The 27,871-nt window shown below is 39.8% G+C and overlaps 1 protein-coding gene across 1 annotated transcript in view; it reads right to left on the reverse strand.

Moving 5' to 3' along the window:
- Window positions 1-16,371: 16,371 nt before the first annotated feature.
- Window positions 16,372-27,871, reverse strand: part of LOC116998787 (inactive dipeptidyl peptidase 10-like) — a 241,969-nt gene continuing 230,469 nt past the window's right edge. The window contains 7 exon segments of the mRNA XM_033064890.2: window positions 16,372-18,649; window positions 19,974-20,047; window positions 21,563-21,635; window positions 21,718-21,776; window positions 22,569-22,668; window positions 26,207-26,261; window positions 27,539-27,733. Of these exon segments, the coding sequence (XP_032920781.1) occupies window positions 18,512-18,649; window positions 19,974-20,047; window positions 21,563-21,635; window positions 21,718-21,776; window positions 22,569-22,668; window positions 26,207-26,261; window positions 27,539-27,733 (694 nt within the window). The 3' untranslated portion in view covers window positions 16,372-18,511.

Genomic DNA, 27,871 nt, shown 5'->3' on the forward strand with positions numbered 1-27,871 from the left:
TAGATATATAGATAGATAGACAATATATTTATATGGGGGATATATACAGGTGAAGAGATAGAGATATATAGAGATATTAAACAAAAAGGATTATAACCCAACTAGGTCAAACTTAATTAGATAAGTAATTTTGGTTTTTTTCTTTCTACCTATGCTTTGCCCATCACAGTTCTCAGAAACCCTCCAAACACCCAGTAGAAATATTGTCTATTTTGGTAATGACTGACTGAATCAAACTTAGGGGAAATGTGAAGTCTATTTCAGGAGGATCCTGGGTGGGAATACAGAAATAGAAGTCTAATCTGATGCAAAATAAAAGAGCCAGAGAAGGACCTGGAGTATTAAAATATGTAAGAATCTTCAGAGAGGGGAAGTATTCAGAGAATCACATAAAATCAGCAAATAGATTCACTGCAGTCTGACTTTCTGAATTACAGTAAAAATGCAGAGCAATTCCTCAGGCAGATGTACACAAGTGTACAATCCAAAGTGAAGCCAAATCAGAATCTGTCCCTGTCCCTTTCCCTGTGACAATGCCATCTTCCCCTCAAACTAATGGTGTGCACAGCACAAGCCACCTTCTATAAATGAAAAAAAAAAGATACTGTGTGTGGTTTCCAAGATTGAACAAGACATTCTATCAGCATGCAAAATGAACTAATTCAGCCATTGCAAATGAACAGATTCACAAAGCAAAAGATAAACTTTCCACATCTCATTTAATTTATGCTGTCTTGCTGCACTGAGGAAACAGCTTTACCCATTCTCTAATGTATTGAAATGTTAGAAACTTTAATAATCAAAACAAAACCAAATAAACATTATGAACTGCTGGAGAGAATATTTTAAACGAGCAGGAGAATAACGAAAAGATTTGTAATTCACGAGTTTGCAGTTTCTGCACTAGAAATCTCCCTTAGGTTTTATGTGAAAGAAATGAGCATGAACTGGATGCAGCGAGGAACCTATTGCTGAATTTAGGGTTCTACATATACTCTTATTCTACTCTTATTCATATTTGGGTATCTAAAACCTTTAAACATGTAATTTAATTATTTGGTTTTGTTAGCTATCTTAGATTCAGGTCGAGAGATTTCTGAGAATGGCTCTATGCAGAAAATCAGGGGTTGGAACAATCCATTGTATCCACTGCTTCTTTTGAGGTTTAATTTCCTCTCATGCTCCCATTCCTTGTTTTGTTAGGCAATTTCAGATTTGCTCCTGCCTGCATCTCTGAGTTACATTTACAAAAGACATTTTAATGTAGCTGGGCACTTCTCAGTAGTGCACAGAGATCCTTGCAGGGAGGCAGGGAGGGAATGTTTGAAGGCCATTTCATGACTGATTGCAACCCTGCACTGTAAGAATCATCCTACAATTTTACAGAATCAAAGACTTCTATTTCATTTCTGGGAAGAGAATATAAAAGAGTTCTTTCAATGACTGTTCAACTTTTGAGTTGAGTTAGTGTCTTCAGACAGCCTAATTTCAGCCTCAGAACTGTCCTTAGATAGGAAGAGGACAACAAAATATGGTAATTTTCACTGCTTTTGTAGCCAGGCCTTTCCCTGAGAAACTGAGGAGGACAAAAGTCAAGATTTTTGTAACCATTCTCTGAACTTTTGTTAGAAGCTGTAGAATTTCCTCATGGCACAGACATGAAGAAATTATAACCATTCTCCCATGGTTAAGAAATGCATTAGACTTTTAATGATTGCTTAAAATGACTTAATCTACAGTGATTTGGGGTTTTTTTTTCACTTTTGATCCAATGGCAAAAATTCTTGATTTACTATGATGTGCCCAGTTGCAATAACACAGCCCACAGACGACAAAATGCCAGACTCCATTTTCCCTAAAATTTTGCATTTTGTGAAATGCACTGCTCTCTTGACAAGTGTAAATACACATAAATGTGCAGGGGGCAATTCCACAGCATCCTCTCTCTTCAGTGCAGAGAATTTCAGTCACCCACTCTCCTGCAGGACTCCTGCTGTGCTCCAGAGTGGGTTCCAGCCCTTGTCCTTGTAAAAATCACAAAATCACAAATCCAATATGCATTTCCTCCCAGGCTTAACTTGTCATTCTTTTTAATTAAGCAACCATGGGGGAGCTCCCAGCAAAAAGCAGTATTAAATAAAATATATCTGGTTTTAAAAGCAAAACCTTTAAACAGCTCAAAACTTTTCAACATTCAATTTTCAGCACAAGTAAAGCCAAAACTCTTCAGTCTTCTTTTTGTCCTTCATCTTCAGTAATTTCTCAATTCTTAGGATTCATATAAAGGGCAAACTGGGCACGTCTCCCTCATTTTCCCAGCAGGAGGAAATAAATTATGCCATATAGTGATTTTTACCTCAAGTGCTTTAAAATTATATACATTCAGAAATGCCCAGTAACAAAACTGTTTTCTTAATTGAGAAGCTGAATTCTCACCCATGTTGCACTCCCAAGTCAAACCCATCTCACTATAACTCTGCAAGTCAACCACTATTAAAAACAGATTGTCCTGCTCACTGGATAAGCAGCAAGGAACTGGAATGATGGAAATGCCTGTTTTGTATAAAAAACATCAGGTCCCTCATTACTTTGAGAGGTAAACAACTGCTTAAATATATTTAAGCTGCTCAGATCCTAAAGTAAGGAACAGAAACACCCATTTGTGAGGGGGACTTGCTGAGTGCTGAGGTTGGAAGTGATTCCCAAGGTATTTATTTATCTGTCACAACCATCTGGTCTGAGACATCTCCCATTGGGATTTTAGACACCCTGCTGTCTCCTGGATGATGTTGAATAGCAATTCTTTCTAACTTCTGTTACAGCAGGGCTTCAGTTCCAGAGTCCTGGCAGATCAATGGCACTTCACATTTCTAGGTGTATATATTTTGTCCAAATGTCACAGACCATGTCTATTTTCCTTTTACTTGCATTATGAACTGACCTTTTATCATTCATTTGAAAAGTCTTTGTGTTCATTTGAAAAGTCAAGTTCTATATCTTGTTTCCCTCAATTCATTTATTGCTCCATAATGATAGGTGCTATTCAGTAAAGTATCTGAAAAATTACCATTTTATTAATATATTAGCAGCATGATGAAAGAGGCAGTTTAGAGCATGCCTTGGAATTTTTCAGTTCTATTTCCATGGAATGGAAAACATTTCAGGTTATTTAATGTTGTATTAACTTCTAATTTGCCTCATCTATGTGTCATTTATCATATTATTCCATACCAAAACTGGGGATTCCTTCTAAGTCATACCATGCAAATCAATATAATGAAATAAGAAAAAAAAAATCCTGGTACTAAACAATGTCTCATAATCTAGATTTTTATTGGCTTATATAAACTTTAATTAAAGCTAAATAATTAATTAACTTCAGTTGGCTTACCTGCCATTGTACAGAGCAATGACTGCTCTGTTGCTTTTGTATTCCTGTTTTATTTTGAAATCAAAGTCAGACTTTAGCCCAGCACAGTGTTGAAAGGTGTGGAAATTACCCTGGGAACATCCCTGGATGTCAGTGAAGTAGTTTGACATTTACTGTGATGTTCCACAAGGGATTAGACCCTCCAACAGTGACACTCCAGGGAGCACATCACTGTGTCACTTGGCACGTGCCTGACTTAGCAGTAACTGGAAAACAGGGTTTGGGAAAAAAACCAGCAAGGAAAATGGTGCCAGACCCTCAGAAGGTGATGGGGAAATGCCACAAGTGCTGGGTGACAGCTCCTCTCAAACCAAATCCTTTGTTTCATCCTTAACAGAAATCTTTGTGCAATGCCAGCTGTGCCATTCTCACTGACCTGCCACGTGCCAGCTCACACAGCACACCCTTCATGCCTCTTGGGTGGAACATTTTGGTAAAAAATGCACAAACCCAAAAATATCTTTTGGCTAAAATGGCATGATTTCTCTCTATAAAAAATGTTCAATGCTCTTAGCCCTACCTACAATACCCTTTGCCTGAATTTTCACTTAATTTAGCAAGAGTTATAACAACTGAATATTTTTCATTCATGGTGGAGGCCAATTCTGATGCATATATTCTCTTGGAAACATTTCAAGGAAATCTTTAGTGACTCAGGCTTCAAGATTCAGATGTTGAGAAGAGAGAGATTGACTTGCTTTGTGCATCATATTATAAAGCAAATATTCACAATTTCTTACTACCAGTGTTTCTAGTTCTAGCTCACCTTTTTTGAGGGAGCATAACATTACACATAGTATTCAAGATTTTTGGATGACTTTCTAAAATCTGATTTCTACAACTGCACAATAATATTTTCTCTTTTATTCTTTATGTGTCATCTATAATCCCTAATGCTTTACTTGGCCTTCTTGCTGTTGAACTTCATGCAGTACCCAGAGAGCAGTCCAGAATGATTCCATGATCTCTCCCTTGCATAGTAATAGAGCAGTTAGAGCCCACCATGCACAAAAAATGGAATGACTTCTCCCCTCTAGGCGTTAATTTGCATTGTTGCTGCTGAATTTCATTGCAGTTTTATTGCCCAGCCATTCAGGATTGTAGGACCCTGGGCTTGTCAGAACAAAGCACCTTTGTATCACCAGCAGAGTTGTTTTCTTGGCTCTGTTTTCTTGTATTTTTCCTTCATTTATGGACATCTAAAACACATTCCAACGCTGTTTTTCCTGGAATAAATAAATAATTAGTTCCCATCTTTGTGTCCCATCTTTTATGTAGTTTTATTAGTAACTCTTCTATGACATAAAAGTTCAGGTCAACGAGAGAATCTGGCAAAGGACTTTGCTAGAAAATCCCCAAGTGAAGTATGACAGAACAGTCCTGTGCCCATGCCCTGGCTCTTAGGGCAGAGGGAGTTTCTGCAAAATTCCTGGCACCTCTTTCCCACAGTACCATCCCAAACCATGAGCCTTTGTTTCCATACTGGATGCAGAATTCAGGCTTCCAGCCCCCTCCTTGGGGGCTTTTAAAGATTTGGCATCGTTTGCCTCTCTCCTTTCTGCTACTAAGATGTATTTAAACACTCCATCCTGCCAGAAATAGTTCAGAGCTTCACACTTCAGATCCTCTGAGAGCTTTAGGGCACAAGCACCCGAGCCCAGCAATTTGTAACTGTAAATTTTATTGATTTGCTTTAAAAACATTTCTGCTGAGGTCCCAGCATGGTCCCATCCCTGCTTTGAACTCTTGTGCAGAGATTCATTGCACCTGCCCAGATGCTCCCTTATACCCCTGCCTCCACTCCTCCCCCAGCCTCTCAGGGTTTGGGAAGATTTGGGAAGATTTCCATCATCAGCTTTTAGGCCTTCAGGAAACCATGTCTTGAAATTTCCTCGGATCCATCTGCTGAGCTTTACATTTCACCTACCAGAATTTCTTTTTTCTTCCATTATTATATATTATTCACATGTTAAAGTAAATCTTTATCACTCCTAATAGTATATTTTACAATGCTTTTTACCTGTATGGCTGGTTTTTGGTTTTTTTTTTCCTTCTAAACAATTTTTTTTTTTTCTTTTAACAAGGTGCTTATTCCAAGTACCTATTAGAGCATTTTAAACAAGCTTTATGGCCTGTAAGCTTCTGCTTGAACTGTTTTTTCCTCAATTTAATACCATATAATTTGGTGTGTATCTTCCATCTTGAGGATGTTGCATAGAAATGTTGCATGTTCACTGGTAAAAATGGGGTCTTCTACAGATAAATCACAAGCCAGGGTGAACAAACTACTCACCACTAAACCACAACCTGAATTTCCTCCTCCAGCTTCTGAGAAAGAATTATCAGCATCTCTAACTATGTCACCTCTCCACCAATTCTCTGTGGCATAGGAACAAAAAGTATCTCCTGCCCTCAGAAGTGTATTCTCCAGACATCTCCAGATTCTAATCTTATCTTTTAAATAACCCCAAGTTATTTGAACTAAAGTCTACTCAGTAAAGGAGAGAAGGAGAGCCAAGGGGCACAAAGAGAAGCACAGAAGAATGGTTCCTCCTACATGAAACCTTGACAATCCACATTGCCTCCTGAAGTGTCAGTGCTCTCAAAGACTTACTCAGCAAAGCAAAACCTCAGGGATACCAAGAGCTGATAAAAAGACCACTCAAATGTGAGTGGGGGATCTTGCCCCAATTGTCTCTGCCATTTTTATTTTTAAAATAAATACTGAATTTTAGTGCACATGCCCAATCTGTATTTACACATCTCTGTTGTACATAAGACCTCACTCACCTGTAAACACCTCTCAATACAAACCTAAGCCATTAAAATTACAGGCTCATATAGACTGACATGAAAACTGGGGTGTCTTCAAGGATCTCCTCTCAAAACTCTCCTGTTTTGTCCTCCAGGACAAATCCTGTTACTGCCTTCCCTCCACCACCTCTCTGAGGGCAGCTCTCTGGGGCAGGACACAGAGTCCTCTGGAGATTCCCAACATGACTGAAAATCTCTGTTACCCCACTGATAATGTGGCTACTTTGCTTTTCTGAACTGGCCAGTGTGATGAGAAGAGCTTATCCTGAGTCCCTGTGGCTCCAGGAAATCAGTGCAGTCAATCCTCTGAAGCTGAGCAGAATCTGGGACAAAGTGTCCATAATTCCCAGGGAACTTGGCTCATGGCATCAGTTCCTGGGAGGACTACACATGAATAAAGAGGAGGCTACACATTTTGAATGCCCATCAAATAAGGGAGTATCAGTTTATCTCATTGGTTTGCAAAATAATATACAAGTAAGTTTCCTGAAAGTAAAAATTTGGCAGAAAACAGAGCTGTCAACAGCAGGAGAAAAAATGTGTTCATCAAGAGATGCTTCCTAAAGAGAGAGCAGGGATGTCACTGAGAGAAGCTTAGGGATGGATGAGCCTTGAAAACCATTCTTCATTTTTTATACCACTGATTGCTGCTGTCAGAGACCTTCAATCTCTTCAAAAGGCAGCGTTTCAACCTCTTATCCAGGCAGAAGTGTCTCTATAAACACCAAGAAAAGGGGTGCACTTGCATTTGGAGGTGAAACACTGGTGGACTCATTCACCCAACGAGTCCAGAAAACCTTTTCTTACTCATTCTGAAGAAGTGTCCTTAGACACATGTATCCTGCAGAACGGATTGATTTAAAGAGCCCACACGATTTACCATTGCAGATACCAAACAGAGGTCATTTCTGTCTTTGGGGAATGAGTGCAGGAGCAGGTTTTCCCCCAGAACACAGACATTTTCACCCCTGGTTATTCTTCCTGGTAACCTCCCATTCATGGGAGTTGACAAATGCAGTCTCTCAAAAAGCCCCAAATGTACTGGGGAGGATGGAGATGGAAAATCAAAGCAGTCACACAGAAGCTTTTCCATCAGGGTGGCAAAGGACCTGAGTCCTCAATAATAACCAGGGGAGGGAAGTGTGGGTAACAGCAGGAGGGAGAGAAGGGACACAGTTCTCTTCTGTTTTTCATTGAATATATTGTAAAATTTCAACACTATTTTAAAACTAAGAGGAATGAGACTGGCAACAACCACAACAAACATGGGATGAGACAAGGCAGCCACTGAAATAAAAAGATGGAGTAAGACCCAGTAGGATTTTTTCTGGGCCACTAAATTGCCATGATAATTGTTTATTCCTCCTTCACTCCTGTTAAATATTTACTGTTCCACAAATCACTCAACCTTGTCTTTAGCAAGGATGAAATCATCCCTTGATCAGAAGCTGTCAGTGTGCTCAGCTTCCCTCCCACACTCCAGTCCCACCAGGCACCCAGGAGATGCTCAGCTGGTAGCAGGAAGGTTTCTCCTGCTTTTTATTCCCACCTTCTGATAAAATAGAATGCAATCCACAATGGCAGTATACTCCACTTCTGCTAAACACAAATGGTCTGAGAATCAATACAATTATTTAACCATATGTATAACGCAGACAGTTTATTTGGCTTACTCCCTTTGCCCTCACAAAAACTCTGTTATTACAGCAAAAACAGGCAATATGCCAATACACTGCAGTGTTTAAGGTAAACACATCACTCCTCTTCTGTGCATTTTCACATCCTGTGTGCCTGTTCCTCTGCTTCACACGTGGGGTACCAGAAGCCCCAGCAGTTAGGCTGTGCTCTTATTATGCCATAACATAAAGCATGGAAAGTAAATGTGTGACACATTTTGAAATTTATGAAGTAAACTTAGCTCGGGAGAACAGTTATCCCTGCAATTTCACTGGGCACAGTGGTTGCTCTTTCAGGTTGGAAGAGCTGTGCTTCACCATGCTAGAAATGGATCAGGGAGACTGTGAACAAGTCAGACTAAATTGGCTGAAACATTCATAACCCTCCTCACACCTCCTTAGGGGCTGTTTACAAATGGGTGAGCAAGGCTGGGAGTTCCACATTTAATACTTTCATTCTGGCAGAAGGAGCATGCACATAGCACACAGAATAAACCATTTTTGAAGCCACTGCCTCACACAAGGTTCATGCAGTACAGGACAATACTGTGTCTACCACTGCCCAAAATCTCTGACAGAGTTTGCACTGCCTTCACTCTGCACAGATCACAAACCCAGAAACCTCTGATGCCCTTGAGCACATTGAGATGATGAGAAAAGCACCTCAGCAAATGCAATGGGTCATTTTCTGCTCTCAAAGGAAATCAAAGAACTCTTTAGTGGCATTTTCCCAGTATTTTGCAATCAGACCAACGTGTTTCCTTCTGTGTTGTCACTGTAGGATTTGCACCACACTAGGGCAGGGATGTTAGGACAAGAGAGCAGGAAAAGTCTGATCCAAACCCACTGAAAGGAGCTGCAAGGCACCTGCTGACTTCATGGGCTTTGACTGCAGCCCTTGGAGCATCCCTCACACTGCTGCATGAGTTCTCAGGTGACACACCTCAAACACAGCAGGGTTCATGCCTCCTGAAATCCCCCTGCAGAGCTGATGGAGGGGCAGGAAGGCTGAGGAGGGTTGATGGGGAGGGAGTCAGAGGACAATTCCCACACTCCCACCATCAGCTGCTCCAAATTGAACCCCTAACACTGAATGAGAGACTTGGACAGGAAACCTGCACATAGAACACAGAGCAATCCAGCTGCAAAGATGTTAAGACAACAACTAAGCAGGATAATTTTTTGCTTTTGTTTAAGAGCAATTATATTGAGAAAAATTTAGCCTTAATGGTTTATGAATTTTTTAAAAAAATAATTTCTATAAAAATAAATTAAGTACCCAGATTATCTCCTTCCTTAGCTATCCATCAAAAACCTTTGTGGTGTGTATCTCTTGCAGTTAAACAGGCTAAGGAGCTCCTGGCTGAGCCCTCTCTGCTTCTGAAGGACAAATAGGTTGTACAGGGAGGGAGGAGGAAGAGAACAGGTAAATTCTCTGGGTATTTTCCTTTGGGCACAGTAATTCCTCATAAAAGTAGTGGTTTTAGCATTTATGATCTCTGGCAGAATTTGAGTTTCCTGTTGTAGACATTTTGAGATGTGCAATAAAGTGTTACTGCATTCACCTGGAGAGAGTTAGAAATTTGGTTTAGCAGTATTCTGAAAAACTTTGTGCAAATGCTTTCACTCCTAAAGATGGACAGCCCAGCTGCTGTGTCTGAAAAGGTGTATGATGCATGTAAGGAACAACATGATTGTCAAACAACAGAATAATTGAAATACAGAAGGAAACAAAGAAGGTGAGTGGCATAAACAGCTCCTAATTTCATTTTATCTTATAATATACAATTACATCTAGCACAACCTCCCTATCTCTACATAAACCCTAAGGTCTGGGATTAGATTCTCCAGTAGTCTGGCCCTGGTATAGATTTTCCACAAAGCAGCAACTGTCTAAAACCTCCTTCCCTTTTTTCCCTCATCCATTTAATCTATTCTGTATCCATGCACCCTGCATCACCTGTAGATACATTTCTGCACCACCCAGAGCAGTTTATAATTCTCTGGATCCCTTCAAATGGTCAGACCTGCCAGCTCATACATTACATTACACAGCTGGAGACACTTCGATGAGACGTTGACAATCTGAATAATCAATTTACTTGGACAATCTGATATCCCCCCTCCACAAGCTGGATGTGTTCTTTCACTTCCATGACATTATTGCAATTGCTTGAACCACTTTTGTTGGGGTATTTTTTCCAACCTTAATCACCTTGTCATTTATTATTAGGTATTTTAATATGGCCATTAAATGTCACACATAGCATTCACTTTTTTCTCTCTGTCTGGTTCCCAATCCTGTAATTTAGAAAGGTGCAGACACATGCATATTTTTATACTTTGACATGTTTAAAACTTTGCTCAATGCCAGGTTTATTACAACATTAAACTGTTGAACTTGCTCTAATAATCAGTGCATAAATAATCAATTTAATGCTATAATAAAGGAAACATGAAAGAGCCAGCTCTCTGTTGAGTGACTGAGCTGCAGTGACATTTGGTGGTCATGCATGGCAACATTTGTCCAAGCTTCAATTAGAGAAGGTTAATTGGGACAGAACACAAATGCAGTACAGCATCCATCATAAGCAGCCAGTGCCAGTGGAAAAAACCCTGAAAAACTGCTTCCACTCCTTCCAGACACACCCTCTCAAAGTAATAGTCAGCATACACTGCTATCTCGAATAAGAATCAGTGTTTTATACATTATAGGAAAATACACAAGGATCTCTGCTGGCATCAAGCTGGATTTCTTCATCTTAAATAAAAATGTTTGTAGATCCAGAGTCCCATTGCAGCTGCTGGATGAAGTGCAGATCTGGCTTCATTTTAATCAATACTTGGTTCCAGAAACTGATGGAAACCAGAACCAGTATTGGAGGGACAACCAACCAAGTGTGTGTTAACACAGTGCTCCTTGTTTGCACCTCCTGCATTTCCCTCAGCCCAAGCCTGTCATTGAGCAAAACTCAAATCAGGATTTGATGAAGAACTGAAGGCTTCTATGGCAACAACATCAATATTTATCTGTACAAATTACAAGCTTCAGCTAGGATGCTGGAAAAGGGCTCTTAAATCTTTCAGATTGATCAACAGCCATATTTCATAGTGCAATTTGTGTATCAGTGTTTGAGGTGTGCTCTCTCCCCTTCCCAGGGTGCCAGGCTCACACCATGGCAATTGCAGAGGAACCATGACTGATATGCTGAGAAACAGCAATTGACAGTCAAAGTTTGCTCTGCAGATGGATTAAACTGTAAAAGAGAATGGTTTGAAAAAAAAGTGTGTGCTTATCACTGAATCAATTTTTTAAATGCTCAGGTTGACTGAGATTTTTTTTTTCAGCAAAACCATTGAACTACCAGAAGAGGTTAGGTTTGCTTTTTATTTTCCCTCTTTCGGAGACTGAAGGGGCATGACATGGCAGACACCCTCCATCCATCACCTCAGCACAGGTGAGGGGTGGCTCATCCTCTCCAGGATCAGGCAGCTGCTACAGACAGGTCCTTACCTGCAGGATCTGAGGGCTCTGAATCACTTCAGCTGGAAAGATCTCCTGCAGGGCACAGGCAGCAACCCTGCTTGCAGGTCAACAGCCCAGCCCATGGGGAATTTTGAATACCAGGGATTTGCATCCTGTCCACAAGATTTGCTCTAGCTCTGGTTGTACCCAGATAATGAGGCCACAGTCCCAAATGTTTAATTAGTGTCATGATCAGGAGGGAGTGGGTATCACTGCTGTACTGTGACTTCTTCTTTGCATGTGAGGCAATTCCTCCTGGCACATAAACAAGATTTTGGGCAGAGCAGCCAGAAGTGTTTCTTTGGGAAGATGGAGAGCCCAGCAGTAACAGTGTGTACACAGAGTGTGCAATAGGAAAAGAGTCCCTGACAGAAATGCAGTTAAAATGTACAACCACTTTGATGTGTTTAAATCTGTGGTGAGCCTTAGGATTCAGAGAAAGAACATAACTATTGATAATAAAAATAAGGTGAGGGAAAAACCATAATTAATCCATGGTTAGATAAGCTGTAGCTCTGCCTGCAGCTGGCTTACAATGTTGGTCCTGGGTACTTTTCACTGAGGTTTCTTTCCCTGCTGAACACAAAGTACATGAAGGACTGGAGGAATTGCCTTCTCCCACAGCCAAGCACCACCACCCACTTCCCAAACACTTCAGGGTCATGAACACATTTCAAAGGGCACTTTGGGAAACTTTCCTTTGTCCCTTGGAAGGGCAGGATTTTACCACTCACTTTTTCCAGAACAACCCTGCAGGGGCAATGAGAGTAGATATGAGAACCAGCTTCTTCCAGCCTCAAATACCACCCCAAACCCTTCCCTGGACAGATTCCCAGTTCCCCAAGATGGGCAAGCAGAGAAGTTTCTCCTTTCAGCCCCACAGCTCCCTTTCTTTCCCCCCTTTCTCAAGGAGGCTTTGGGGCTGCTGCTGCCAACGCTGGCCCCACCATGGCAGCTTTTAAACTCTTCCCTAGTGCCAGGGGAAAGCAAAACAAACATCAGGAGAGCACTGATGTATTCTTCTTGTCAGTGAACCCATACAGCACCAGCTGAGTCTGGCACTCAGCCTCCCAGGTTTGGTGTCTGCTATAATGAATGATCACACACTACAGAAATTGGACCATCACATCACAGAAAGCATCTCATCCTAATGCTGGTTATGAGCCACATTTCCACTTCTTCCCTCGGTACAAACAGCACCTTGCTGTTTTCCCACTGTGCTGAGGCCTCTTCTTGAAGCACTGTGCTCCTCAAAACCAGCTGAACCCCTGCTCTTCCAATCTTCATTGCTAAGCTCCTAGATTACACTCTGGGCTTTGATTTTTAAGGGTTTTTTATAAGATAGAGACTCAGGCCCCTGTTGGAAAAATCTGCCCACAACTTTGCTTCCAGCTTCATCTCAGAAAGAAGATCTTGAACAAAATTTAAGATGAAGCAAAGCTACAAAATTATATATGCTCTCTCAAAGTGCTCCTTTTTAAGCCTATAAATTCTGCCTAAATCAATTTTCCACACTGACTTTTCTTTTGTCTTGCTTAATTCTGATTATACTGGCAAATTACTCTACTTGTTCCTTCATGTTCCTCACCTTCCCAGATATACATATTTTTTGTATGATGTTCTGTATTTTTCATATACTGTTCTACAAGCTCTCCTTCAAATATTACACTGGCATTCAGATTCTCTGTATTTCCATAAGCAATTCCTACAAAAAAAGATAAGCTCCCCTGTTCAAGCTCAGTGCAATTTCCACTGCAACTAAAAAACCTGTGAGCCCAATAAATTTAGTGTCTACTAGAACCCAAAAGGAAGAACAGCTAACCTGGCAAGGTAAATATTCTTAAATGTAACCATTTGTGCAAGAAAAATGAAATATTTTACAGCAACTTCTTACTTAAAATGTGGAATTATATTCCACAGGATTCTTATCTTATAATGGCTATCTGAAATGTAGGATATAAATTAAACACAGGACTGAAAATTCGTAAGAAACCACGTCATTCATCCTTCTTTTGTGGAGACACCGGAATGATCTGCCTTTCCTGCCTTAGTTGAAAGTTTATTGAATCAAGCACTGGCTGCACTTGTCTCTGAGGTTACCAGTGCACCACTTTATTTTAGAGTGACAGCTCTGTATAGAGCGACACATTGCAATAAAGTGTCTCTGTGCTTGTCTTCCCGGAACACTTTTCTTTCTTAACCCTCTCCTAATGGTGCTGAACACCTCCTTAAGGCTGGACTCCACTCTCTTTCATTTGTCAAATGTGCCACGAAGAGCCTGAGGAGTGGAACAAGCCAGAGCACTTCTTCAGGCACGTGGGGCTCTCAGGATTTTGGAGGCATCATTTTGTTAAAAAAGCTCTCATCAGACACAAGATATTCTGTGCATGCATTTTATGCCTTTCCCTTTTTCTCCCAGGGCAGCTGGAGCAGTCTCAGACCTGCAGGAGCTGAAACTGCTGCTCTGCCAGCTGGGTGTGGGGAGTCACCAATGCCACCCTCACCTCAGACAAACTGCACAACAGCAAGGTGCCCATGTTGCTCCATCATTTTTAACAATATTCTTCTTATTCCCAAGGCAGAAATTGCACACCTTTTCCTGTCAGTTGTGCTCTTTGATGGACTGAACTCTCGGATCATGATTCCCCTCCACAGAGAGCTGGGAAGGTTCTGCACTGCCTGAACAGAGGTACCTGCTCCTCACAGCCTTGGGACATCCCAATCCCCACAGGAGCTCCCCTGAGAGCTGCACTCCCAGCTCACTTAGGACACAAAACACATTAGAGCAGAAATATCAATTTCCTTAGGGAAATATTTCCTACGTATTTCCTTACCAATTATAGTCCCTCTGATGGTTTTATCAATCAGACGCTTTTTTTTTTTTTTTTCATTTGGTCATGAAATCTAAAAAAGGGCTCTTACCACATTATGGGATATTTTAATGAAAAAGAATTGTGTGTATATATACATATATTTATATAATTTATATCCTCATTGAGTATAGGCATTATTAAATCAATTTTGTTGTTGTTAAGTTCCACTTAGGTAAAATAGGATATTGGATTTCTAAACTAATTATACAGGAAAGAGGTCTAGTCCTGAGTTTAATGGAAACTGTGGACTGATACATTCAGGTGGTTTAATTTCCTTAATTATATCCAAACACCCAATCTAACAACACTGTAATCTGCAGACACTGGAAAACAAATATTTTATTCACCACTGCACATTTAGGTGCTACATTTGTAAGATGCCTGTAGTTTTACCCCCCCAGTGAGAGAATCACTAACACTTGTCATGCACCTACCTCCTTGAAGCCGGGCTCCTTCCAAATCTTCATGTCTAAAATTCAACAGACAGAAGTTTAACTAAATTCTCTTTCATTTCCAAGGGTCCAGGTGCCTGGGAAGTTGTGACTCTCCTTAGCCACATCCCAGGAGCTCCCCATTCTCTGTAGCACTCTTGAAATCATCCAGAGGATCAAGAGAAGGAATCCCAATGCCACTGAAGAAGTGCAGGAGATGCATCAGTAATCAATAGTGAGGTTCTTCCTTCCCTGGAGGCAACTGACTTGCCAGGATGAGTTACTTGTAATGAATATAAAACACCAGCAGCACTGCACCTTGCCTGGGTACTTTTAAACTGTGCAGAAGAAATGGAATTCAGGATCTTGGGTCGTCTTCCCCTCGCTTGCTTCTTCAGCGAGGTCTAATAAACTTGTGAGGAGGGATACAAGGTCACCCCTGGTATCCTCTGCATTTTATTAAAGGAGCCAACACTCAATATTCCAAGTTTCCAAGGAGAATCTTTGGCTTCAGATCAAATAAAAGCTCTTCTGTCTTAAAAGGTGTGATTTCTCAACTAAATGAACCTAACTGACTCCATACTCAAGTGCCAGAGCTGAGGGAACAGAGACAATCTTCACTTGCAGCCACCAAGAGAGAGCCAAAAACTGAGCAACAGGAGCAGTTGGTTATAGAAAATCACAGCAGACATTGATAGAACCAGGTCATAAAGAATTCCATCCTTGCTTCCAAAAGATCAAATTAATTTCAAAAAATAACCAGCCTTTCTTTGTACTCGATCTGGGGAAAGTATTCCAATTGACATGCAGTTATGCCTGGTTTTGTAATATAATTGAAATTTCAATATGACCTACAGGTTTCATAGATTTTGCAAGTTGTAGTAGCAGAAAAAGGAGAGAGGAAATCAAGAAGGTGAAGATAAGCTCTAGCAAGCAGGAAATGGATATGCTGATTCTCTAGCTTTCCATAAATTAATAGGTCTAGTTTACACTTGTGCTATTTCGATGCAATGTGTACTAATTCTGTTCACTACTGCAGATCACCTGGAGCAATTAATGATTGCCATAGTTATGATGCAGAATCTGACAGGTAACACTGTTCAGTTGTGCTGTAAGTGGAAGAATTTTCAACAGGTCAGCAAAAGCAGAGGGACATCCTACACCAAAGACTTCAGGCTCATTAACAGAGCCTGCATCTGGCAAACACTTTTGCAATATCTGAATTCAACTCATGCATAAAAATGTCAGTAAAAGCAATTAGGTTGTGTCTGATGCTCATCCTTGTGTATAAAATTACATGAAAATACCTGTATTTGTAGGACAGTGTGAGAAATCATGAAAACATTAAAAGCACACCACATTTCCACCCAGATTTCAGATTACACGATTTTTAAACACAAGTTTTGCCAAGGGCATTCCTACAGAAGGCATGTCCTATGACATGTTCACTCTGGGAAACTGGAGCTGGGATCTTGGGGTAGAATGAATAGGGAATGGGGACCTGAAACAGAACTACAGGGAAAGGAGGAAACAATTTGCTGGCTCAGACTGGGGAAAAAACCCTCACTGAACTGAGCTGGATGAGGACCTCATTCACCATGCCTGGTTAGAAGCAGCAGCATTGTCAGGTGAGCGTTTATTAAGTGATGGGTGTAATTTATAAAATCACAAAGCAGCAGTCCCAGCCAACAGAAGAGTTGAAAACGACACTCCTCCACGGAAAACAGGATTTGCAGAACCTTGTTTGAATTCTACTCTTCTCTTTTTTTGTTGTTTTGTGTGATTTTACTGTAGTGCACATTGTAGCCCCATAAATTATGCCCTACCTACACTATACATATGCACTCCATATGTCCTATAAATACCACAAAGCCAAGCCATACTTTGTGGTGACACTGGGACCCAAACAAGATATCATTGCACATTAAAATTGTATTAAACTAATCGAAAAGTAGTTGAACATTGCTAACAAAACAAGAGAAATACTGAACATTAAAAGACAAGAGACTTCTCAGTGTTCCATAAAACCACGCCTTTCAGACAAATTAATTATTTGCATCATAAAAAAAATCCTAACAGTGAAAGAAAATATTCCAGAAGGAAGTGATGAGTAAAAAAGCTTCAGGTGATTTTTCATTACATTAAAAACAATTCCCATTCTCATAAAATGTGCAGAACTTTACATCTTAAATAGCATATTTATCTTCAAAAATTACTTTCTTTTTTTAGTCTTGCAAGAAATTAAACCTCAATTAGATAGGAAAGTATTTGAAACATATCCAGAAATAAAAAAAATCTACAGCTATTCCCCTAGAAGTGGCACAGCATCTGTCAGGAGTTTTCACATACCTTCAGGAAGATATCTCAGATTAAACCAACACTGTACTTGCTTTCCATGATCAGAGTTAATATTTTGCAGACCCAAACTGGCTGCCTTGTTTTTTTCATAGTTTCAATTTCTATTACTGTACTTTACCCTGGTAAATAAATGGATGCATGAGGGGCTCACCCTCTGAATAAATAATAAAATCTAACCTGTCAAATCTTCCTTTGCCTCGAATGAAAAACGTTTCATTCCTCTGTGATGCTGTGGAAGCTAAATCTTGTTGCAAGAGGTGGAATGAGCAGCCTTGGAATCAGAACTAATGGTGAGTTTGAGCTATGTCACTACCTTGATGGACACCAGAATTCCATCTGAGAGCAGACAGGAGGAAAGGAAGATGCACTATACAAAATATGTCCTCATTTGAGGAGTAAAGTATTACTCAATGGCATTATACATTGTTAATAAACTTTCTTTATCTGAAACTATAATTTAATATGTATGTGTCTAATTTACATGTGACAAAGTAGCATATTCTAAAATTAGAGTGTAACCAGCAAACTATTAACTACTATAAACAATACTAAAACACAACTCAAACATATTTTAAGGAAGCAATAGATACATTTTGGACTGGGGAATGATTTCAATTGCAGATATTGTTTTAAATACAGCTGTCAATTACATCTTGAAAAAATTTCTTCAAGCTCAGAAAGATTTTCTGCTTAGGGATTCCTGGGTATATACATAAAGACCAAGAAGAGCACACCACCAAAAAGTCCCCTGTTGGTTACTAGTAGGTACAGTCATAATTGCAAATGCTGAAATTGTGTGGGGGAAATAATTTTCAATATCCATGTTACATGATGCACTAGACAATATCCCCTTGGAGCAGACACTAGAGAAAATATCGTGCCCTTTATTATCTCTGTGGTTTCTTACGTGTAATAGACAGAAGAATTGCACTTATTGTAACATTACAGTGTTAGATTGCAGTTCACCTTTTAGATTAGTAGTGGCCATAATACTTATGATAGGTTGTGCCTTATGCAAAGATGAATAAAGATGTGCATTTAAATTAAAATTAAAAAAACCAAAAACAAACGAAAACAAGCAACCACTTACAGAATCAACAGTGAGGCTTAACATAACAAACATGCACTAACCCTACACTTATGCAAAATTAAGTTCTTCCAGGAAACTGTAACCAACTGTTGACCTTCCACAAAGGTAAAGGTTTTGTCCCTTGGTAATATGTTTGGACTTTGCAGTCGAATTCCAGTTTATGAGCTCATTGTCTGTAAATGTGCTGTTCCACTGTGGTATCCTTTAGCTGCCCTTGAGCTTCTGCAGAATCTGCAATCTTACAGTCACTTTTATTTAAGGTTTTATTGAGCCACAGAGTAAGTCCCCCTCAGTACTACACAAATAGGCTTCCTTATTCATCCTCTTCAGGTTCCTGTGGTAAAATTGGTGTCTCCTCCTTTAAACAAGCACTAAAAAACCCAAGGATTGTGCTGTAAAGGTGATATTTGCTTTTCTCAGAAGCAATGTTATGACCTTCATCTGGGTAGATCTGGCAGAGGAGAAAGGAAAAAAAGTAAATTGTTTTTAAAGGCTTTTCAAATATTTAGGGCTCTAATTTTCTTTCTCTGATCTTCAATATGTTTTAGATGACAACAGGATGATAACATTAGTTTTATGGCATCAAGGAAAGCTAATAAAACCCAAAGTAAGACTCATTCTCTTGGAATCTGAACTGACATAAAACAACCACTGCAGTGGGATCTGCAGAAGTGAAAAGTTTATATTCTCAGCCATTGTGCTTGCAACAGTTTGCTCTAGCTGGCATTTTCAGTAGTGCCTAGGCATCCAAATCCCATTAACATCCATGAGATGAATTACCTCATGCTTTCAACTTCTAAGTGTTTGGCACAACCCCTTTTTATTCATATCTTCCTACCTGGTCTAAAGCCCATCTTCTCTCTCTCTCCTAGGGTGGATGTGGGCATTTTTATCTTTTCAAACAAATACCACTGGGAATTTCTCCCAGGTGAGGCTGAGCAAACATTTGCAGGCTGAATGAAAAAACTCAGCCCACAAGACCAGAGACCTGGGGAAGTCTGAGGCAAAAAGCTTCAGCTGCCCCCTCAAACCCAGCTTATCACCAGGTTACATGAGAACAGCTCAGCAGAATTCCTGCTTCTTCCTCTCTCCACAGACCTTCACCTCAGCTGCAACCACATGGGCAGCAGGAACAGATTCCACATTTAAAGTCCTTTTTCCTTGCTCAAGTGGCACCAACCCCCTTCGTGCCACCTCCTCCCTGACACCAGCTCACACTCCAGTGCAGACTACAGATCACCCTAAAGCCCAGCAAGGTCCAGGTTTGCAATGGACAACAAGCATCAGGAGTATCTGGAGATCCTGATCCAATCAAAACCCTCTGGCAGCAGCATCCATGTGCTCCAGGTGAGTCCCATGCAAGCCTGTGCCTTGACAGAGGCTCTGTTGTGCTCTTTCAATAAATTCAAATGTTGAAAATAGGGGAAATTACACTCATAATTACACACCTAATACCTTTCTAGGTAAAAAGGGACCCAAAGTAGTGACATCTCCAAGGAGTGCCTACAGATTGCAGAGCACTCTGTACAGAACTGTAGGATAAACAGGAAAAAAGAAAGATGAGAGAGAGGAGAAAGAGCCCAGGAGAATGACAAGGTGATATAGCTCCTGACATCCATACTGACAGTGAGAAAAATGGGATTAAACAGAGTTCTAACTGCAAATTGAGGTAATACCACTGTATTGTGGTAGAGAGGGTCATTTGTAGTTAAGAAATAGCAACAGGATGTTAAATGTTCAACTCTGTTTATAGGAAAAGTCACAGGTGCACATACCTGCATAGTGTAATTAGCCCCAGCTTTTATTAGATGCTTAATTAGTTCTGCTGAATGCTGGAAGTGAACTTTAGCTGCAAGAAAACATTTGATATTATTAGAAACAGCTCCATTAATATGAAATACTTAACTGTTACACAGCTGAACACATTTCCAGGCTCTGTAATGACTGGGTCTGAAGCTGACTGTCTCTAAGGCCACCACACCAGTGACAGGGTGGCACAGCAGAGGTTTGGGAGAAGGAGCTGGAAGCCCCAGGGGAAGCCACACTCCTGACACTTAGTGAGGACTCCTGTCTTTATCCTTGATTTACACACACTGTGATAGCTTAGGGATGGGTAAAACCACTCTGTTTGAACATTGTGGCATTTTCCAATTTGCTAGAAAGAAAGCACACTGCATTTCCTATTGCTTGCACAGGGTCATTGCACCCCACTCTTCTTTAGCAAAGGGACTTTCTGGAAGCCCTCAGAACCATTGCTACCATGTCCTAACCTGCAGAGTTTAGGCTGCACGTGGGGTGGGCAGTGTCACTGGGTGTGATATTGAGCAGGGGTGCAGAGAATCAGACTCCCAGAGCCCCCTGCATTGCTCAGACATCTACCAGAGCCCCAATTCCCTCCAGTGCTCGGTTCAGAGAGGCAGAAATTGCTGCTGCCTGCTGCAATCAATAAAGCCTGAGCCCCCCATGCCTGCCCAGTCACCTAGAATATTTTCATCCCTCCCTCTGTGCTCTGGGGAGAAGCACTGGACAGGGTTTGCATTTTGGATCCATAACACGGGTTTGGCAAGTCAGGGGTGACAGGCTGTGCATGGGCACTGTCACCTCAGCCCTCACCAGAGAGAGGCACTCATCCCTTCAGACTGACTGAAATACCTTGTATTATCACACATCCACCAGAAAATACTGGGAAAGAAGTAGGCATGTCAGTCTGTACAGAGCAGCTGTTTGCATCACTGTAATTTGTGCCTGCATCAAAGCTTATTCTTTAGACATCAGTTAAGGAAGTTCAGAAGAATACACTGCAGTGAAATCTGCAATTACAAATTATCTCAATTGATGCATCCTATGAATCCATCTACAGTGCTAGAACTTACCCTGTGTTACTCATTCTCTGTCTTAATCTACTGCTGAAAGTACTGGTGCTATTAAAAGGTTCTGTGCAGCTTCAGCTTCAGAAGGTTTGGCAGTACCTTGTAATTAATTAGATGAAAAGATTAACTTCCCATTTGGTGATGTACTTCACCAGCTGTACTGATAATTCTGCAGAACTTGTATGAATTTAAAACAACATTAAAAATGTATGTTGCTCTATTAATAATTCATGCAATACCTTTCACTAGCAACAGCGAGGTCCACAAGATTTAAACAAATTAAAACATACAGCACCTAAAAGGTGCAAATCCTCAGCAAAGAGAAGTGCCACCAGTTCAGAGTTAGAAGTGACAGTTGAAACAAAAGGAAAAAAAATCCCATCAGAGGGAAAATGAAATTGGAAATGTAGTTGCTAGGTGTGTGCCTCATCAGCCCTTGAACACTGCCTGCTAGGAGCTCTGACTCCAAACCTGCTGCATCTGTAAATACTCACCATCAGCTGTCCCATGAACTATTAGCAAATCCACTTCTTTTAAACCATGAAGGTTGTGTAATACACTGGATGCCTAGTGAACAAACACACACAAAGCTGTAATTCAATTGCATTTTAAGAGCAAAATGTTAAATTCCTTGTTTATGCTAACTTACCTGATAGGTGATTTCATCTTTTGATGGAATCCCAAGGTATCTTTCTGAAAAAGCTGATGCTGTAAAAATAAAAAAACAAAAAAAACAAAAAAACAAAAAACAAAAAAACCCAAACCAACAAATCTTGTGAATTTCAAGTTATTTCTTTTTTAAAACTCATAATTTCTGGCTTAGAGTCAGAAGTTATTTAAGCCATGAAATTGAGATGTTCATTTAGAGACACAGAATGTACCATTTTGATGCAATATTTAAACCCACTTTTAAATAGTTAAAAAAGAAACCAACCAAAAATCAACCAACTCCCTTCACAAAAAAACCAAAACCAAAACCGAAAAACAACCCAAAATTAACAAAAAACCAACCAAACAAAAAAACCTAAAATAAAAAAACCAAACCCCAACCCAAAACAAAACATAAACTAAAACCCAAACAAAGTCTAACAGACCATTAATCTATTCTGGTTTCCTGTGATCACAGTTCATAGCCTGTGCCCCAAACTTCCCATACAGAACCAAATAAGCTGTGATTGAATGACAACGTGGTTGATATTTATTGTAGATAATTCACTGCTAACCCTAAAGGATTCATTCCTAATACAAGACTTGATTCATGCTGATATACATAAATGATTCTTAGGAAATTAGGTAACTGCAAAATCAGAGCTGTCAGTAGTTTTGGTGAACTGCCCCAGTGGCAGCTTTATTTTAATTTAAAGAAGAGACCAAGACAGTGTGATGAAATCTCACAAACATTGTTGTGTTCTCCGCCCTTAGTTAAAATAAACAGCAGCTCCATGACTAAAAGGTATTTTGAATAAACTGCCCCACAGGTTTAGGGCAGGGAGTACTCACCATATAACTTCATATCTGTGATTGGTGCCACCACAGCTCCACACTTGAAGAGCCTCTCACTGGATTTCAGGATCATGGATGCAATGTAGCCACCATACCCCTATCAATGGGATGGAAATTTGAGTTGGTTTGCTTCATTCTAGCAAGAATAAAGCTAAAGGCCACTGTGCTAATCCAGTGGCATCATGTTTATAGTTTAAGGGTGCATAAAGATCTCAGTGAGCTGGTCATGACTTTTAATCTAAGCAGTAAATAATAATGAGTATTGCACATTTCTTCACCATCTCTGAAGTCTGGGGCATCTCCCCTGGAAGAGCTGATACGAAGAGTCATGAAATCTTTGTGAAAGCTTTAAATTGAAACCACAGATTTCCTTGAAATGACACAGGCAATCCATTTCTGTACACTTGTAATCATTCTAGACTCACAGAAAATGAAATTCTGAATTGTGGCATCTGGAATGGATGATTTTCTCGTATATTATGGGCTCCTCAAATTTCTCTACTTGCCATTTTATTATCCCTTCATCAGTACTGAAAAACTGGTATTTCTTCAGGCATTTTTTGTTTGTTGTTTTGTGTTTGGCACAACACACTTCAGGAAAACAAAATTATCCCATGACAGGGAAAATATAATGCAAAACACCAGCTGATCCAAAAAAAGATTATGCATCAAGTTTTCTCATGGACTTTTACGAATGCTGCTGGCTCCTGTTCTTCATGTCTAAATATTTATTGAACAGATGATTTCTGTGGAAGAATGGTAATATTTGAAAACTCTTTAACCTTATTTAAGAAATATAAGCAAAGAGGTTTCTTGTTCATTTCCATCAATCCATATTAAGTGGGAATTGACAGACTGAAGAAAATACCAAATAGGAGCTGTATTTTCAAAGGAGTGTGAGGAACTGAGTTCTTCCTTTTCCATACAAATTTCAGCCCAAGAGGCCAAGAGCCATCCAGATCAGTTCATGTGCAGGAGTACATTTCACCTAAGACAGAATTTCTGAGTGGGCACCTTTAATTTGTGTAACTCAAAGAGCTTAAGAGAACAGCAACTTTTCTCTGCCTCTGGGTTTTCTCTGCTTTTACTTTTGTTTAATATTCTGTTTTTGTCTTGCCCAGTAGCTCCACAGGACAATTTTAATCCAAGGAGAGGTATAGCCAGGTTATTTATTATTTATTCCATGTTTTCATTAAGAGCTTGTTTAATTCTCCAGGGAGTTTCTTCCCTTTGTGCCTGTGTCCTTGCTTCCAGCCAGGCTTTCCAGGACAAAATAAAATACTACAGAGTGAGTTTTTAATAAATTCTTAGCATCATTTCACAGTGACATTGCTATTCCACATGCCCTGATGCAAGAACATGTGGTGCCTCACTCATCTGCTGGGTTTCTGGGGTTACAGCCTAATTGCTGCATTTTGAAGAAAGACATTGGCTGTAGAATTGCAACTCATTTTTAAACTCTTTTCACTTCCATGAATAAAAGCACAAACTCCATGGAACCACACTTGGCTACCAGCTCAGAAAGGCCCTTGGGTCATGCATCACTCAGGCTTGCACCCCTCACAGAGATAAGCCAGGGGGCATTGGCAAATTGCCTGGCAATTTTCCCCACTGTGCCCTTCTGAACAGTCTTGGTACTCTTGTGCCCCATTGACATCACCAAGTGTGACAAGAATTTTACTTCTGTGTAGTTCTGAAACCTCTTAAGGAGCTCCCTGAAAGTGGGCATAAGTCCAGCTTTATGAGATCAGCATTAAGCCATTCCAAAGTCAACTTATTTTCAAGCAAAGTGCATATTCTGTTTCCATCAGTAAAGCAAATTTAATGCATAGAAAGAAAAACACCAACTTGTTTCCCTATCACGTTCTTGTATGTGATAAAAAAGAAATGAGTTTTAAAGTAGATTTTTAATCGACTCTGAAACAAGCAGAGTGGAGGAAAGTACAATTAACCCTAAGAAGCTGTTAAATATATTTTTTTATTATTAATTATAAAACTGACTTTGAAATTTTATGATTCTTTTTTTCTTTGACAGTAAAAGAACAGCTCTGAAAGGTTAACTTGGAAAGGCGAAATTTCCCTGAATTCAAAGCAGTGTTGAAAGCTTATTGAATTTCCCACTCTTCATTCCTCAACACCTCTTTCAGAAAATTAATGCAGGAACATGGCAATCAATAATATTTTGTGAAAGAAAAAAAAACTGGGGATAGGTCTTGGCAGATGTGTAAAGCCATGGTTACATGCATTCTCTTTAGTACCTGTCTCATTACATCACTCTTGGGAAAAAAAGATACTGATGAATCTCTGGCAGAAAACAAGTGGGAATTTTCAGGTAGCAATGAAAAGAATTTCTTCAGTCAAAACCAAGCAACTCTGCATTGCTCAGGGACTTGATTCCAGAAACAGTATTTTCAATCAAATGATTGAAAGAGGAAGAAGAGATGGAGAAAAGTTGATGCTTCTATGTGTGTGTATTTTTGTATACATTGGTGTCAGGCATTAAAACCTGAATAGAAATGTGTGCCACGATCACCTGGTGGGTGAAATTGGCCCTGCTTGTACATCCTCAGCTGGAAAATCTCCGGCTGCTCCCTTACAACCCTGCTTTTGACCCAAATGGAATTCTTGCAGTGAGAGTTTCCTTCTCAGCTCAAGGAGTGCAGCAGGAGCCCAGATCTTTGAGGAAGGTCATGTTCATGTGAAATGTTAATAACAGTCACAAACATCAGCCAGTCCTCAAAACGCTACCATGCAGGAGGTAAATGTCAATCCCCTCATCCTGCATCCAGCCAGAGACAGGCAGGTGAAATCACTTCCCTGAGGCTGAGCAGCAACCCAGCAGCACTGAGAACCAAGGCACTTCATGCTGCTCCTAAAAGTGATGACTGGGGGGTACTTGATCAAGATTTCTAATTGCTTTGAGCTCAAAGGCAAAAAACAGCTTCATTTTTTTAGTAAAAACACCAGAACAACAAACAAAACTTTTTAAAAATTAAAATCTTGCACATGCCAGTTCATAGCTGAAGCAGCAGTTGTGTGGTGTTTCTAATTGCTGCTTTTTTAATAGACATCAGCAAAATGCTGTTTAGTTTGCTACTAAAAGTCGAGCTTTTGCCTTGTTGTATCCCATGCCAGGGGCAATGACATGCAGCTGATAAAATAACAAAGGCGAGATTTCTCACTGGTACAACAAGGAACTTGCTGACAGTACCACAGGGTAGGTGCTCAGCTGGGCTCAAGGGTCAGTAAAACATTCAGACATAAAAACCTGGATTTTATAGGACAACATTGCCAATTTAACTGCAGCCCAAATATAAAACTGTAAGAAACAAGCTTTCACTAAAACTAAGTCCCTCTTAAAAATTTCTAAAGAAAGCAAAAAGCAGAATTTTTAAACAAATACTTTCTCCTTCAGATTCTGAAATGCAAATAGTTTTACACCATAAAACTGATTTTATTGACTTAAATTCCCATTCTGAGAAAAAAATATTGTACAGAACAGACAGTAAACTATGGATGACTTTTCCCCCCTGTTTTAATAACTGAAATTGTCTTAGGAAAATATATAAATATCTTATGAACCAACAGCACTTAGAGAAATCATGATGATATATCCTGCTATTTTTGAACATTACCTTTCCAAATATACCCAGTCTCTTAGGATCAATGAAGGGCTGTTTCAGAAGTGATCTGAAAGGAAAAAAAGTTTCTTTTTTAATTTTGGCAAAGTTAAATGGTGGATTTTACTTCCTAAATACAACATTATTTGTGCATTAAGGAACTGCTAAACATGGAGATCAAGCAGAAAAAGAAATTACATCCATACAAGTAGTACTGCACTGGGGAATATGATTTGTTTCCTAATTCCTTTTTTTAAGGGAAACAGTTGGTGTTTGGTTCATCTCGCCTAATTAAAATATCTGAATTTAAGCATCTTGTTGAAATTATCCATTACATCTGCTTTTCAGTTAATGGAGAGAAGAGAGATCCCTTTAGCATCCCTACTCATGTTGAAATCTTCTCTTAGTCTGGGGAGGATCATCCTTCAGAAATGCCAGGATTTTCCACTGACTACAGCTTACATGACTGGCTTTGACCATGTGCCTAGCACCAGCTAAAGGCAGAAAGGATGAACAGAACTTCTTGACTCTAAAGAATTAGATAATTCTAAAAATAATTAATTCTAAAAATAATTCATTGTCTCATCAAGGCCATTAATCATCTATGGTGGATTTTATACAGAAAAGACAGAATAACCTGAGGGGAAATATCAGACACAGCTGCTTATTCACAGAATGGTTGAAGCATCAACCCCTTTCAAAAGAAGAAAAAATATCTGCCTTAAAATCTGGTTTCTAGAAAACCCCAGAAAAAGTCATCCAGACCTTGGTGTGAGCCATTTTGACATGTGCACCCTGAGTAAGGAGTGTTATCAAAGCTATACATGACTACTCCACAGATAGAAATTACTCTTTTCTGCAGCTGGTAGACTTACATCAGTGTAAGAATGATAATGCAAAATAGAAATAACAGGCAGAGAAATAACAGGCCAAAATTTTGCTCTCATTTACACCACCATAACTCCATTAGCTTTGTGGGATTACTGCCAAACTTTGTGGTGGAAATGAGAGCAGTGTCCTATGGTATAGACCTAAAATGCATTTATATGTTAATGTGGACAGCAAGATATTTACCTACAGAATAGAGACAAACATGAATCAGCTCAGGTGGCATATTTGAATTGCACAGAGCAGGACAGCTTTATCAAAAAGAAACCAACTCAAAGAAAACCCCAAAAAACGCTTATTTGATTTTTTACTTGCTGTTTGTAATGGAAGATTTACCATTTCAAAATTTGCAATTGTATTAAAAAAACCCAAACATTAAAAGTGCAGAGAGAACATTCTGGGCAGTTTTATTCCAACTGGTGGAGGCAGGGGGAAAGAGAAGAGGTTGCACATACGTACTCTACAGCTGCTACTTGGTCCTTCACTTCCACTGATCCTAAGCACCGATGCACCTCCTGTAGGATCTTGAGGCCTTGAAATCCACTCCCTCTGCCATCGAATCGAGCTACGATGACATTATCAGAGTTGACAAGCACTGAGTCCCAGTCAATGTGAAACTTATCTGTAACCAACTGGCTGCCTGGAGCTTCATCACTGCAAATACCAACACACCAGACACAAACGAAGACTATTGACAATGTGATGCGCTGTGCCGAGCTCTGATATTTTATTTAACCTACGTGCCAGAGTTCACTTGCTTATGCAACCCTGCTGAGCTACTGTCACTTCCAT

This window comes from Catharus ustulatus, chromosome 7 (assembly GCF_009819885.2).
Source record: "Catharus ustulatus isolate bCatUst1 chromosome 7, bCatUst1.pri.v2, whole genome shotgun sequence".
Lineage (NCBI taxonomy): Eukaryota > Metazoa > Chordata > Aves > Passeriformes > Turdidae > Catharus > Catharus ustulatus.